The 16,470-nt window shown below is 39.7% G+C and overlaps 1 protein-coding gene across 1 annotated transcript in view; it reads right to left on the bottom strand.

The window, feature by feature from the left end:
* The window catches only part of kif6 (kinesin family member 6), an 84,837-nt gene extending 69,022 nt beyond the window's left edge, over positions 1–15,815 (bottom strand). Inside the window, exons 1-6 of the mRNA XM_022194867.2 lie at positions 15,670–15,815; positions 12,452–12,561; positions 10,217–10,291; positions 3,936–4,083; positions 3,575–3,684; positions 1,735–1,864 (exon numbers count right to left, since the gene is read on the bottom strand). Coding sequence (XP_022050559.2) covers positions 1,735–1,864; positions 3,575–3,684; positions 3,936–4,083; positions 10,217–10,291; positions 12,452–12,561; positions 15,670–15,729 — 633 coding nt within the window. The 5' untranslated portion in view covers positions 15,730–15,815. The remainder of the gene's footprint in view (positions 1–1,734; positions 1,865–3,574; positions 3,685–3,935; positions 4,084–10,216; positions 10,292–12,451; positions 12,562–15,669) is intronic.
* Between the last annotated feature and the right edge of the window lie 655 nt (positions 15,816–16,470).

Below are 16,470 nucleotides of genomic sequence, written 5' to 3'. Positions count from 1 at the left end.
GAAATGTGCATGAAAAGTTCATGAGCAAATCTTGATTTTAATACAGACCGTGATGATATCATGCTTTTTTTATGAGTACTCGGATAACTCACCATTGAACCATGAAGGCAAGAGCACACCAGTTACAGTATGTATATTTATGGTCATGAACTGTGTTGAAAGAGTCCACACAGGAGAATCAGCTGTGAAAAAACATCTGGACAATGCAACTTCGCTGGAGTCACTTCCTTTACTCTCCTGTGTTCTAAATTGACCACACGTTGATCTTACAAGCACTGCATACTGACCACACACAGCGCTGTAATGGATCAGCACAAAGGGGCAATCCGGAGCTAAACAAGGAACAAAACATGAAGAGTGAAATTTAAATTCTGACTACCTGGTATGTACCATATTTTCCCTCCATGAGTACAGGTAGCATGTGTGTACAATGTACAACGAGAGGGGAGGTCCAGACCCAGCATCCATATGAAGGGCAGTAAACAGATGCAGGGAAAAGACCAGATGAGAAGAACTATTTCAAGATGAAGTTGAAGGAAGGGTGAGGAGTTGAGAAGGTGTATTTTATTTCCTGTTCAATAAAACTGTGGAGGGGATTGCCAAGTCTCAAAGGGAGTGAGCTCATGGTCTGCTGAGTGTAGCGTGAATGGATGTGTCATCTTTTATCCACATGGCTGAGAGCAAGAGAAGAAAGAAAGCATTGCTGTGAGCTTTATTGGAAGTCTACGTGGAGCAACGACTGCTGGGATGAGTCTGGCACTGATAAATTATTACGTTGACAGTTCTTTGTTTGTTTCAGGCTCAAGAGGAACTTTCTTGGGAAGTCCCAGAGAGGACGAGTCAACAAAGGTCTCTGTGTGGGTGGATCATGCTGAGATCTCCATGTTGCACTGTGAAACTCTTTGAATGTTCGATATTGTCACGTGTGTTTCCACAGATGTATCTCCCAAGGTCTTACAGCCGTGGACACAAGCAGTGTGTCCTCAGGTACATGCAAAATAAATGTAAGACTGTTTTGGTTAGGGGTTAGTTCAGTGGAAAATTGAACAGACACTTTACGGTACATTATTATAGTTATGTGAAAAGTAGCTACTAAATTTATGTCACAGATCCAAAGAAATTCCTTCCTGGATCCCACAAATATCGTATTTTTTCGCATTGGTTTTGTTTCGTGGAAGAATTCCAGCCACATCAAAAACTGACTTCAACGTACTCATCAAAAATGAAGCAAGTCTCTGATTGAACCCTGATTATCCAGGTTACTTTTACTGTCTGTTATTTACTTACAAACTAGCAACAAGAGTAAACAAGGTGAGATCAGCCCTACGCTCCAAACCTCAGGTTGCAGAGCAATAGCTGACCCACCACATGTCTCATCAGCGTGGGGAGTCTGGGCGTCTAAGTGTAGAAAAAAGACACCACAACATAAACAGAAATTACAGAGAGAATGTTTGGTTTTACAGGGAAAAACATGGTAAAAGGGACCACATGGGACCAAAATAATATTTTAGAAGGGTCTTAAGGTAGCTTTTAGAATGCATAATGCATTTGTGGACAAAAAATACCCTTTATGCCATTTACCCTGGGAGTGGTCAGTGGTATTTTTGGCATTCTGTGTGGAATCGTCACTGCGAACTCTGCAAGGATGGAGTGTGAATTACAAAGCGGAAGTAATATTATGTATTTCTGTCATGAGGAATTCCTTTGGAAGCATGAGTAGCCCTTTTTTCTTACTTCTGCAATCATACGATTGGTGTCCCCCAGGAAGAGCAGATTCAAAGCCTCCTCCTCGTTGGCTGACTGCTGCATTGACAGGTTCCTGAGGTGGATGTTCTGATCTGGATCCTCCATGACCATTACTTTTCTGAAAGAAAGAAACTTGAAGTAAATTCTTGAATAACTGTTTAACTTCAAATGAACTTGAAATTATGAATAAAACGGACAAAGAAGGAAAAATACAGTCAAAACCAAACTAATCCAACACTGAAGCAATTACGAGTAACAAATGATGTCAGTTATTTCCTCCATTTCCCTCCTATCACCTCGGCGTCACTCAGCTCTAAATCCAAACAAACCACATCTGCAGGTTTGTGTGGGCTGCAGCAGTTTGACACATGTTCTTTATCTATCTGGGGGTTCATACCTTGATAACAGACAGTGCTTTCTTTGAAAAACAAACAGGTGATCGGTTGCTGGCCACATCAGGCACACTGTTAAACAGATGGGGTTGAAATGACTTCTGTGATCTTACCACATAATTTCTAACCAGCCACCAGGGTTGTGACAGTATGGCTACTGGATTGACATGTCAAAGAAAAAGACTAGAGAACATATGTAGATAATTATGTTAACATGTGTAGGTCATTGAGGTTAGTTTGATAAAATAGCATTAATCTTATTGTGATTAAAAGAGGTGTCATGGCAGGGTTATTTTCCTGAACAGCCCCACTAACCCCACATATCATTTGATTATAGGATTTGAAAAAAAGAAATGATATAGACATGGAATGAATTAGGGTAATTTAGAGACTTTCCAGCATTTACAGGGTGAAAAAACAAAGGCATGACTGAAATCATGCACAGATGGAGAGAAGAAAAAATAAACCAGAAAACAGTGCAAGAATGTCAGAAAAAGTAAACGAGTGATGTAGGCAGGGAAAGAGAGAAGCAGAGCAGCAGTCGAAGGCAGAAATCTGTCAGTGCCACAGCTTCTCCTTGAATCAGCAAGTGTGGCCACAGCATGGTTGACGATGGGCACTGTCTATTTCCAGAAGACTGTGATTTGTGGGTATCTAAACTTTAAGCTGGATCCTTTGCAAAAGGACAGAAGGAACTTAAATTTAAACAAACACCAAAATAATGTACTAAGATGATGTCGCGCCTGGAAGTCCTGTTTTTATTGAGCGTGACAAAAACAGGCAAACAAAAAAAAACTAAGAGCATTGACAGACAAATCTCTGCACAGATAGAATTTAAAGTTACAAAAAACAATGGACACAAAGTAAGAAAAAATTCAGCTGAGTGAAAAAGGATCAACAGTGATAATTACAGGCAATTACAAGGAAAAGCAAGGCATAGAAGGAAGCAACAGAAGGCACAAAGAACCAGTAAGAACAAGAGGCAGAGGGACACAGAAAAGAATTTCCCTCAGACCAACAGCAGCGACCAACTCTGAAAAACCATTTCTTCACATGACCCTGTTACTCTCCACTCCAGTGCTGGAGTCTGCCACCAGGTTGACCACATCCATTGCTGTCCCAAAGTCTCATTATGTCAGTTGGCAGTTCATAGTGGGTTGGTAAATACTGTAGTCTCCATATTTCACCACACAGTAACTGAGCCAAGCTGAGAAATAGCTGCTCAGGAATAGGGCTTGGCCAAGACCACAAGAGCTTTTACAAAAATAATGAAGCCAGTGGTTATTGGTTTTAACAACTTTAAAATAAGTGTCCTAATCATCCATTACTGCATACCTTCAAGGTGAAATATACACTCTATGACCCTCGCTGTTGACATTTTCAGAAGCATAAAAGCACATCAAAAACACAGCAAATACAAAAAAGGGAACACTGACGGTAGGTCCTCCAGTCGAGATGCTTCATGTCGGGAATCCAGAAGGTCATATCCCATCTCATTGTAGATCTCCAGGTAGGAGATGTTTGTGGTATAAACCATGTTGCTGTCCTACGGAGCAAAAATGTGTTATCTAAAACTGGACTGGATGCAAAAAGATGTTTTTTATTACAAACATGTATTTCGGGCATTTGGCAGAAGCAAATAAATGAATACATTTAAGTGCTATGCAGAGGAGAAAAGAATGAAGTAGCAACAGGCAAAAAGGATTCTAATTGACCCTTTTCTTCCATGTAATAATGTGTGTTGTCTGTAGGTATCAATCAGTTAACTGAAAAGCAGGCAGATGTCACTGTGCTGACCTGACTGAAGCGTTCGTACAGGTAGGACAGGGTCCGAGGAACAATCCCCCGATCACTGTAACGCTCGGCTCCTCCTGTGATGGTAAAGGTCTTCCCACTTCCTGTCTGGCCATACGCAAATATGGTGCCATTATAGCCGGCCAACACACTGTACATACACAGAGACACACAACAGACACTGTGAAAGCCCTCAATACTTGATCTTTACACTATAACTGAAACTATCCAATATAGTTGATGATTAGTGATTTGTTTGAAATATTTCCTCTCAGTCCAAATATGTTTTCAGTGCTGTTTCTCTGTTTGTCTTTCGCCAATCATATGCAAATGCTAACAGGCCGAATTTTCTGACACTCCGTAGAGATGGAGCATGGGCAAAGGATGAAACCATTCAAATTTGGTGTGGATTTGGATCACGTTCTTTAAAATTTCTAGACAGGGCATCGGCCTTAGTGGTCTTTAAGTGCACAGCAGGAACAAAGGTCTAGATTTATTAGAGTCCTACCAGTACCAAACCAATTTTATGGAGGGAAAAAGTGTTGATATTGCTTATATATATTAGAGTTAAGTTGGTGTATTTGTTGATTAACCTTGAAGCAATGTATTTCACAGACTAGTTAGCAACTTGCCATGAAGAAACCACTATCTGCTGAGCTGTGATGCATACTCTGCTCATGTGATGCAGACAGTGCTAAGACTATTGGAAACACAGGAGTTGAAGTTGCTCTGCTCGTCAAATTGTGATGGCACAATTTCCAAAGTACCCCAAATATAAGCACATAATACACAGGTTCACTGAAATATCTAATTTTCTTTCATTAGTCTGTCTTCATTTACATAACAGTGTTTCCAATAGACAGATGATAGCAAGATGGGTGGCAGAACAAGCATATTTTACAAATACAGTGTAAAATACACATGTTCTTTAACAGTGGTATGAAAAATGAGCTTATATTAAGTCTATGAGAACATAGGAACAAATTAGAGCAGATATAAAATGCACGTTCACTACTGTGCTCTTTTTGAAAGAAGTCCCAAAAATAGACACCCAAACAAATAACTGAACTCAAGGAGAACTGATTGCTAACAGCTATTTTTCTTTGAAATATAGTCTCGATGTTGTTCATTTGAATCAATGCGATGACTTCACCATCTTAACTAGAAAAATTGCAAGAGAGTGTCCAACATATTCCAAGGCAGACACCAAAAGTCTCCGTGAATTGAACCTGACACTTTAAATCCACAGGAAAGCATGGCAATGAGTAGAGAGCAGCTATGGAGACAGACATCTGCTGGTGAGCGAGGAATGTCTCGGAGCGTAAGTGACAGCAATGGCCCAAACCCACTTAACAAGGCAGGGTCCGGTAAATGTTGGTCTGGCACAGAACTGTCCCTCTGCACGTGCACAGGGCCATGGAAACCAACTGTATCTAGTTCTGTTTGAATGACATAAACTTTGAAAATGACGGAACTCATAGGAGATACAAAATATAGGCATAAAAACTTCTGTTTTGCAGATTTGGAAATGAACCAGCTCGAAAATGCCAAAATGACAGAGGGACCTCTGACACATGAGCTTAGATCAAAGGTGTGGATAAACTCTGTACTCTCTGACTTGCCAATTGTGAGGAAGAGGATATCTTTACACTGTATTTTAAAAGATGAATTATAAACGAACTTAAGCCTCTCACTTATTCTAATGGAATTGCAGACCCAGTATTTGAGCCGAGTGTGGGTTTCCTTTCCTGTGTGCTGTACAATTCCACACCCTGCATGAGAAGGGTATGGGAAAAACTGCATGTCAGTTTATATAAAACACTACGGCCACTCATGAGAATGGTGGTTGGTTAGTCTGACTTGGATGGCCATTGGGCGGTCATTTATTCTGAATCATGGAAGTGATTGGCAGTGGGGAGAGAAGACACAGTCTCAGTGTTTAGCTTAATGTCAGTACTAATGATGCGGCCTGGGCCCTGCCACTGAGGCTTGGGCGTTTCCCAATGCTTGTTCCTGTTTACACCTCAGCTTTCCTGGAGATTGGCAACTCATCATGCAACAGATCCTTGTTGTTCCCATTGTTTTTATGAGAAGTTCTATGTTGAATTGTTTTAGGGATTACAGTCAGGGATAAAACTGAGCAGCCAACACTGCTTCTTTGATCTTGGGTTGCAGGTTCCGCAGCCCTCTGAAATGGGATTAGAATGCAGATAGATGGTTTGCCTTGCCAGCCCACCATCATTACACTGGCTCTTCCTCTCCTGGAGCTATTAATGCTGGTTTGTTTTTAAACTACTGTGTTGGAGTTCAAATGACTGGTTTCGGTTACACCACAGCAGAGACAGAGACTTGTGTGCAAGTAAACGAGTTAGAGCTGTTGGCTAAACTTAAAGTGAGCCAAGTGTGACAGAGTACCAACCAAAACAGCAACCTGACCGTTATTGCTAGTGAGAGCAGAGGCATTCGTGTGCGTCAGTTTTAGTGCGGTGACAGCAAAACTCAAAGTGACTCCTGACTAAACCTGAATAAATATTTCCTAACTATTGAGGCTTTGGGAAAATGAGGAGTCAAGCCAAAATTTGATTCTGCTTGTGATTAGTGTGACCAGTTGTGTTTCTGTAGCTGTATATATGTCCATGTCAACGTACGCTACACAGTTATCGGCACACCGACAGGTTGTCACATGGCATATCAGTCCAAGATGAAATGCCTCTCATGATTTCTGTCATTACCCTTTGTTGGAAGAGTGTGAGGCCTAAATTATGGACTGTTCCTGTGACTGTCTTAGAAAGCAGCATATTCAAACTAGAAATGGGGTTTACCAGGCAGATTTATTTATTCCATTCAATCTTGTATTTTTGCCACAAAGGTGAGATTTGATTGAAAAGTTTTTAACTTGTTGGAATTCTGAACATTCTGTGTGCAAATGGGCATCCAGCAGAGGGGGAAGGAACTGACAGTGGGCTAAGAAATGCCTGATGGGGAGACAGATTGGTCATGGCTAGACAGGATGACTGGTGTCCTCTAGACTGCAGACATTAGACTCATATCAAACACTAAAGGACGCCAAGCTCAAATCAATACAGCAAGACATAGCCTAGTTGTGACTGCAACTTTTTAACCTGATGTTTACCATCTGCCACAACAAAGAGGGAGCTGTTAAGACATTGGCTGGGGAGAGCAACCTAATACCAAAGCCAGTGAACTTGTGTGAGTCAGGTCAGAGATACCCAAGTCCTTAGTCAACCAATCCAGACATCCCCCTGTGTTGTTTATATGTCTCCTAATAACAAAGATAATGCAAAGCATTTGTGGGATTCCACAAATAGCCCCTATTGTGACTAAGAAGACAGGGTGGCATGTTGAGGAGATGTTAGGACTAAATCAGGAGAGACAACTTTTGGCAAGGAGGAGGAGAAGAAAAACCTTGTTCACATAACAACAACACAACCAACATTTTTTCACAGGAAATTCCAAGCAAATTCTCTCTCTGGCTGGATATTTTCTCTTTTGGAAGAAAGTCTGGTCAGGGGGTAAAGCTCTGTCACACACATTAAGAGCTTTCCTTAGTTAAAATAAAGGTTAAAAATGTGTTTAGAGGCATATTAGCAGAGCAAGAAACTGAATTTTATCCCAGAGGTACAATTCTGAATTTTGACCCCCCTTTTGTGTTTATTTCATTTCATTTACTTACTTTATCTACCTCCTTTCCTTTAACCCCCTAATGTCCTTAGCCTTGATACTTATGAACTGATTCTTCTTTTTCAAGATGTTTCTAGTCACCAGGATGTATGTCTATGAACAGAGGGGTAAAAGAAGTTCAAATTTACATATTAACACCTTTGATTTTGGATATATATGTACCTAAATTGTACATGTTTACTTAAAGAGCTTGTACTTGTGTGTTGCTTCACATCCTCATAGTTTTTAATGAAAATGGGTGTTACAGCAGCATCTGGTCAACCATCTTAGGTCTTGCACTTTGCTAAGGATGGTGGATTCCTAAAAACTGTAGCTGCCTGATGCTCACACTGTTGCCAAATAAAGACCCTTCTTTCTTTAATCTTTATACATCACGTCAACCATCAGTTGCTAATGTTATGTAAAAAAAGACAGATTTTGGTCTATTATATCTGTAATAAATGACAGTGCATGCTCTTGCACTTGTACTTAACAAATCAAACCAGTCTAATGGCATATCAATATTTAAAGGATGGTTAATGTTTAACATTTAAAAGGAAACTGAATTGGATTAAAGTGAATAGTTCTGATGATTACTTGCCTTATTAATATTCAAAACCACGTTTCAGCATGTTAATCCGACTAATGTCATCCTAATACATTACGAATATCCCAACAGTTAAAATAAATGAGCAGCTACTGTATATACACACGTGGACAAAATTGTTGGTACTCCTCAGTTAAAGAAGGAAAAACCCACAATTCTCACTGAAATCACTTGAAACTCACAAAAGTAACAATAAATAAAAATTTATTGAAAATTAAATAATCAAAATCAGCCATCACTTTTGAATTGTTGATTAACATAATTATTTAAAAAAACAAACTAATGAAATAGGGCTGGACAAAAATGATGGTACCCATAACTTAATATTTTGTTGCACAACCTTTTGAGGCAATCACTGCAATTAAACGATTTCTGTATTTGTCAATGAGCGTTCTGCAGCTGTCAACAGGTATTTTGGCCCACTCCTCATGAGCAAACAGCTCCAGTTGTCTCAGGTTTGATGGGTGTCTTCTCCAAATGGCATGTTTCAGCTCCTTCCACATATGTTCAATGGGATTCAGATCTGGGCTCATAGAAGGCCACTTTAGAATAGTCCAACGCTTTTCTCTCAGCCATTCTTGGGTGTTTTTGGCTGTGTGTTTTGGATGGTTGTCCTGTTGGAAGACCCATGACCTGCGACTGAGACCAAGCTTTCTGACACTAGGCAGCACATTTCTCTCCAGAATGCCTTGATAGTCTTCAGATTTCATCGTACCTTGCACACTTTCAAGACACCCTGTGCCAGATGCAGCAAAGCAGCCCCAAAACATTACTGAGCCTCCTCCATGTTTCACCGTAGGGACAGTGTTCTTTTCTTCGTATGCTTGGTTTTTGAGTCTATGAACATAGAGTTGATGTGCCTTACCAAAAAGCTCCAGTTTGGTCTCATCTGTCCAAAGGACATTCTCCCAGAAGCTTTGTGGCTTGTCAACATGCATTTTTGCAAATTCCAGTCTGGCTTTTTTATGAGTTTTTTTCAGCAGTGGTGTCCTCCTTGGTCGTCTCCCATGAAGTCCACTTTGGCTCAAACAACGACGAATGGTGCGATCTGACACTGATGTACCTTGGCCTTGGAGTTCACCTTTAATTTCTTTGGAGGTTGCTCTGGGCTCTTTGGATACAATTCCAACGATCCGTCTCTTCAATTTGTCATCAATTTTCCTCTTGCGGCCACGTCCAGGGAGGTTGGCTACTGTCCCGTGGGTCTTGAACTTCTGAATAATATGAGCCACTGTTGTCACAGGAACTTCAAGCTGTTTAGAGATGGTCTTATAGCCTTTACCTTTAAGATGTTTGTCTATAATTTTTTTTCGGATGTCCTGGGACAATTCTCTCCTTCGCTTTCTGTTGTCCATGTTCAGTGTGGTACACACCTTTTCATCAAACAGCAGGGTGACTACTTGTCTCCCTTTAAATAGGCAGACTGACTGATTATGAGTTTGGAAACACCTGTGATGTCAATTAAATGACACACCTGAGTTAATCATGTCACTCTGGTCAAATAGTTTTCAATCTTTTATAGAGGTACCATCATTTTTGTCCAGGCCTGTTTCATTAGTTTGTTTTTTTAAATAATTATGTTAATCAACAATTCAAAAGTAATGGCTGTTTTTGATTATTTAATTTTCAATAAATTTTTATTTATTGTTACTTTTGTGAGTTTCAAGTGATTTCAGTGAGAATTGTGGGTTTTTCCTTCTTTAACTGAGGGGTACCAACAATTTTGTCCACGTGTGTAGTACACTCATAGATCTGTGTTGTGGATAGAAAATGTTCTCACACTCACGATGGCACACTGTGCCATCTTGCCTGCCAGCTCTGTCCACTTAGTGGTTTAAGTATGTAAAACATGCCAAAAATCACAGACACCCTCCATTTCCATCTTAAAGAAAGCCGAGCTTTACTGACTTCCTGTCAACAAGCCTGGCTAAAGCTTGTGTGGCCTTCAATGAAGACAGATGAACACTTTTCAAAAAGTACATTGGTAAGATTTTACCTGTCTGCTACTGGTTTGGCAATGTGTTCAAATATCTCTTCTTGTTTGGTGGCTTGATCAAACACCCTTTGGAACCTGGAGATAAACAAAAATAACAGACGCTGTGGTACATTTAGCAAAACAGGACAAGACAGACAATCTATTATTCCATTCACTATCATAGTGTAAAAAATGTATGTTGCTGGTTCTCAATCATCCAACACTCAGCACTATTACCCACAGCAGAACCAAATAAGCACATAAAGCAGTATGTTTAGTCATTCTGTTTTTTAAAGCAGCCTCAACCCATCATGTTGTGTCCCACAGAAAGATGAGAGAGATGTGAGAGGAATCCGCCCAGGAAGATTGTTAAATGTGGAAATTTTATTTCTATAAGGGCACAAGGGAACCTCCACAAGCTATTATAAGACTGTGTGGTTTTCAAAAGCTCTCAATGTCCACTGCTGTCTGACTCCCTAACTGTGAATTTAGGGCTTGGAAGCATGGCATGGGCCCTACCCAGAGGGTATATAAGACTGCAGCTTTCACTACCAGCATTAAACAGATGTTCCAGCTCTTCACTGACAGAACTGCTGGATGAATTATTTATGGGAAAAGTTCTTATGCAATCTTGAGAGCTTAGATTCTGGATGTTGCCTTCATTCACTAGAGCTTGTTTTTACAGTTATACTACTCTTGCAAATTCTAGCTGGGATAGAATTCAAATTAAGAGTGATAAAGATCATCTCTCATATTCTCATTCCTCCCAGTTCTCCCAGTATGCATGAATTCACATACTACTGTAGCTAATTTTTGTTTATACAGACATAACAGATGACTGCGTGCAATTAAACTTCAGATGAATCAAATAGAACTAAGCCTTTACTTTTTCATAAAGAAAAAAATTAAAAAGAACAACTGCAAAAACTTTCAGTTCAGTCTCTTCTCTACAGCATCAATAAAGATATATAGCCTTTGCACATGGAATATAAAACAGAAGTGAGTACACCCCCATGAGGCACAGACAGTAAATCAATGCAACAAAAGCCATAAACCTTTCATTACTGAGATTCAAATCTTTCACTTTTTTTCAATATTTCATATGTCCACCTTTATTTTCTTTTAGGACAGATTCAATCCTCCTCTCCATGGAACAGTGTTGCACACATTCCTGGAGAAACGTTCCATTCCTAAGAGATTATTTATTCAGCTGCTCTTTGCTGGATGGATTTTGTTACTCTACTGTTCTCTTTAAACCACCCCAAAGGTGTTCTGTTGGACTCAACTTGGGCGACATACTTGGCCGCGTCGTATTTTTCACTCTTTTCTTCTTTAGAAAGCCTTGTGTGATTTTGCCAGTGGGCTTTGGATGGTTATCATGTTAGAATATTCCTCTTCTTCCAAGCTTTTTGCAGACTGGGAGTCATCCTGTCGGCCAGTATTTTGGTCGATCCACAGGCGTTTATGATAGCATCTATACATGCAATCTCTCAATCACCTTTTGCTTTCATGCAGCCCCTCATCGTCACACTCCCACCTCTGTGCTTCGCTGTCAGGATTCTGCACTCACTGTGGGAGTCCTTGTTGAACCCCATGTGAGCTATGCACATTTATCTTGGTTTCACCTGATGAAAAAATATGATCCAAATTTTCATCAGGCTTTTTTTCCTATTATTTAAGTCCAATCTTACCGTTTAGTGCCAGAGAGCAAGCAAGTCGCTTCATGTACCTGGATGCTGTGCACAGGTCACGTTATGAACTGTCTGCACTGCCACAGAAACTCTGCTTTCTACATATAGCCACTGTGTCAAGCCAGACAACATATATATACAGCTCATTTTATAACCACGTTCATGCAGTTAGGCTGATTGGAAATCCCAGGCGTACTCAGGCTGGTTTCAGTAATAACAGGTTTTCTAACAAGTGCTTCAGTGATTACAGTTTTATTCAGTTTTGTTGCACTGAGTTTCTACTCTGGGGACTGTATTTTCAGCATAGTCTCTCAAGAATATTTGTTTTTGATGTTTTACAAGAGTATATACTCTACTTGTAATGCAGTTGCTGTAACATGATTTGGAATCATTTGGCATTTAAATGATATTGTACAGAGGGTTACTCATTTGTGCTGTTTACTGTAGAAGTAGATTATTCTGGTGAACTTTAAAGATCCCACTAACTGAATTTGCTCTGGATAAATTTAGTGGCTGATTTAAAGAGAAGTTTCATAGATATAAACATAGCTCTGGGATACTTTACCTGAATTTGTAGCATTCCCTCTTGTTGTTAACAAAGCCATCAGCCAAGTCCCTGGGCACCACAAACTCCAGAGAAGCACCTGTCTGTTCCTCACTGTCCACGGAGTACACCTGAGGGAGCCAGAGACAACAGCTGAGTCAGTCCCACAGTGAAACAATGACTGCAGTAGGAAACCATTACCACAGGATAAGGTACATGGCTAATAAGTGTAAAGTATTTGGTTAATTTACGATAAGATAACATGTGGGGAGTATCTGAGAGTAGCTATACGTATCCCCATCTACATGTTTTCAGTTTGTACACTGCTATGTCGTGTGAGTCGTACATGTAGCCCAATCAAAACACAAAGACAATATGTGATATTTAAGGTCAAAATATAAGTGTGGACACTTGTGATTTTGGTATCGCAAACCCCAAAATGAAAAGACGGAGTTTATGGGGCACGTGTCCTGCAGAAAGCAATAGACTTGAACAAGCAATCAAGGTTACAGTTCAGGCAACTCTACAAACTCATCTCTGCCAGCCCAAGCCAAAGCCATGCCTCAGGGGAGACAAGGAAAACTGTGGAACATTAAACCAATAAAGGCTGAGCTCTAGCAGTGGAGGACATTCAAAGTGAGGTTAGCTGGGTCATTCTGAACACCCCCACCCTCTATTTTTGAGCTTCGACATATGTTCTGGCATATGTTTCCAATGGACACTGATGCAATTACAAGTCCCCAGGGTTTCAGGAATAAAAGATAAGACCTAAATGATTGGATTGTTTTTCACTGCTGCTCTGGCTGCAGGGTGCCCTCTGACCACCGCTGGTTTTCATCTTCCCACAAACATGTACCAAACATCACAAAGCCCCAAGGAAGTAGACGTGCTCATTTCATTTTAGTGGATATTGTAAGTGCCACAGAAACTCTCACTGTAATATGATTATTTTTTTCCCAGATTCTTTGCACAAACAATTAACTCGGCTTTAGGAAGGAGAAAATACTTTTGTCAGTGGTGTTTCTGATGGGAATAGTCTTTTTATTACATGTGCGTCCAATAAAAAGGGCCTTTATCTGATAGCAGGTGAACATGAGTGCACACGTGTACTTTATTGTAAAATACCCACTACCATGATGGTGGATAATGTTGTATATAACTGTCACAGTTTGATGCAACTAGTCCAAAATATCCTGTGCTGGTGTGAAAAGTGAAATGTTTGCAGAATACATGTGCAATGTATAACATATGAGACTGTATTACAGCTGCTATGGCTCGGATACAATAGTTTTAAGTATGGCACTGCAGCCGGGGAAATGGTTGTAGCCCTGGCAGGCAGTAACACCTCAGGGGCAGTTGAAAGACTTGCTGACAGTTAAGATAGGGCCAAATTTAAAGTTTGGAATTCACAACAGGTCAGCAGCCATGAGCCTGTTTTAGGACGGATGTTGAGCAACCGTTACTTTTTTTTTTACATTTTTATTTACAGAATTGTCACCTGACTTGCAGACACAGTGTCAATTCAGAAAATATCTTAATATTTACTCATTTATGTCAGAGTCAGAACACAAGATGCCACTGGAGTGCAGCAAATCTTTGTGCCACAGACTGAGGTGTCACTACCTGAGAGTGATTCTTGGAGGATCTTGGCTTGAAAAAACCCTCTTCACTGCAGCATAAATACACAGTTAAAGGGAAAAAGACCTTAACTTGTGATAGTTTTGCAGTCTATGCACAGAAGAGGTAACAAAAACTCACACCTGTGAGATGTGATGCAATCGAGTACTGCAGCGCTTCCATAAATTCTACTCAATTTCAGCTTTTATTGATGTCAAAAACAATATGATTCTCCTTAATGTTAATTATCTAAAACATGATCGGTGGTGATGTACTGCGATGGTAAAAGTTGCCCTCCTCATGTTCATGGGTTAAATATACCGAGCATCAGCACAAAATACTGGCTTTTAAAACAGCAAAGAGGCAAAACCACTACTGGAGACAAGAATTATCACTGAAATGATCAGAACTGAGGAGATACAGTATATAAAAAAGATAACACATATTAGGTCATATGCAGTAACACAGACCTTTTTCACAGTAAATATTTTTAACAAGTCATAGCAAGAACAGCACAGGTGTAACTGAAAACACTCATTTGAAATGTTAACGATTGCATTCCGTTCAGGTGTGCCAAGTTCTAGCAGTCGGATCTTCTAATTGTACATTCTTATTCACCTGAATTGTTTATTGGGACACCTAATGGAAGGGAGCCATCTTTATTAACGCTGCACACCGTGCTGCCAAAAAGCAAACTTGGTGAAACACTTGTGACAGGTGTTCACAGCTGGGTCAACATATAATTGTGTAACATAGTTGACAGATATCATAGCCGACATTTTTGCTGTTTTCAGGCCTAAAATCAACATGGACGCTGAGAACCAAACACCACATGACATTTTTACAGAAATACTCTTCTAAATATTATATATACAACTGAGCAAAATTGAAATTGAAAGTTATTTATAAAGATATTGTAGTAAACCTGTTGACTACTTTGTATTAAATAGCTTAGAAAGCCTTGGTGTCTGGCCACTCTTTTCTTCAGGATCAAATGACATCATGTGGAGCAGGTCATTTGATCTGGAATTAACACACTTCCTGGAGAGGTGTTTTTGTAATGGGTAACTTAGTGGAAAGTGATTTCTTGGACACAGATACAATTTATTATTTTCCATATAAAATTTGATATATTGCCAAAAAAACATCTGTCATGATTATCTCAACTTAATAAAAAGAACACAATCAAAACTATTTTTAAATAAGCTCATTTTATTATTTTTTTTAGAAGGCAGTTGTTATTAAATTGGGACAGTCATTTAGTTGACATTTTAAGTGATATCCAGTCATTTTTATTAATAAGTGATTGTTTCCTTAATAAATAATTGTAGAATTTGTAAAGACATGATCATAATAAACATAATCATATTCTTTTTTTCTTACATTTATTAAAAATACATGCAAGATATATCCCATGGACTTCAAAAGTCCCTCAATTATAGATTGACCCAGCTCTTGTTTCTTAATAAAACTGGAATAATTATCGTGGCAGGGATATAAACCAGCAGATTCCTAGAGGCCTTGTTAACAAGTTACTTCCAAAAGTAGCTAGCTCAAACAAACACTAGCTAGCATTAAGCAGGAAGTTGTGTTTAACCAAATGTTGAGCATTCCTCACTTACCGCCGCAGTTTTCTTATTGGGTTTAATGCGACCGAATATCTGTATCGTCTGTTTCACCATTTTTATCCCCCGTTAAAAACCAAATAGTTCGGTGTGGTTCGTTCACAGGTCGTTAGCTCGTTGGCTAACTTTAGCCTGGTTAGTTGTAGCTGGTTGCTAGGAGACGGTGCGCCCCTCCACAAAGATCGTCTATTGCTTTGAAGATGATTCCTCCAAGTCAGCTTTACATCTACCTGCCCTTTCCCTACATGCCCCAGAGGCAGTACTGAAGTGTGTGTGCATGTGTGTGTGTAAGAGGGATATATGAATATATTAAACGCACTGTCAGATGTAAAAAAATAAATCAGGGATTCATTGCTGTTCTATTTAGTCAGGGTGTTTGTTTTTCTCCACAAAGAAAGTATTTTGTGTGTACATGAAAGGTCACCACAGGTTCAGTGACTCATTCAGTTGCATGTTGACAGAAGTGTATTCATCACTGTAGACACTCCCCACACATTAGTCTAATGGCTCTTACTCAGAAAGCAAATAGGTGCAACCACAACTGCCTGATTAATTACAAAAAAGGAAAAAAAGAGGAAATGGCATGTAGGTAAATCATATTTGCAGCAAAGCAGTTTAAGAGACTATTCTTTGATTGACCACAAACCAACCTCTGTGTTTTGAAAATGAAACCAGAGTGTCTTGGAATGAAAAATGAGAGATATGTGCTTTTTGCACATGATGTGGAGCTAAGAGGGGCACAAACACAAACTCAGTGGAGTTGTTCAGAGAGCAGCCAATTCAGGCACACGCTCACAC

The sequence above is a fragment of the Acanthochromis polyacanthus genome, chromosome 1 (genome assembly GCF_021347895.1).
Source record: "Acanthochromis polyacanthus isolate Apoly-LR-REF ecotype Palm Island chromosome 1, KAUST_Apoly_ChrSc, whole genome shotgun sequence".
NCBI lineage: Eukaryota > Metazoa > Chordata > Actinopteri > Pomacentridae > Acanthochromis > Acanthochromis polyacanthus.
The sequence above is the reverse complement of the archived record's forward strand: the minus strand, read 5'-3'. Positions and strand labels throughout refer to the sequence as shown.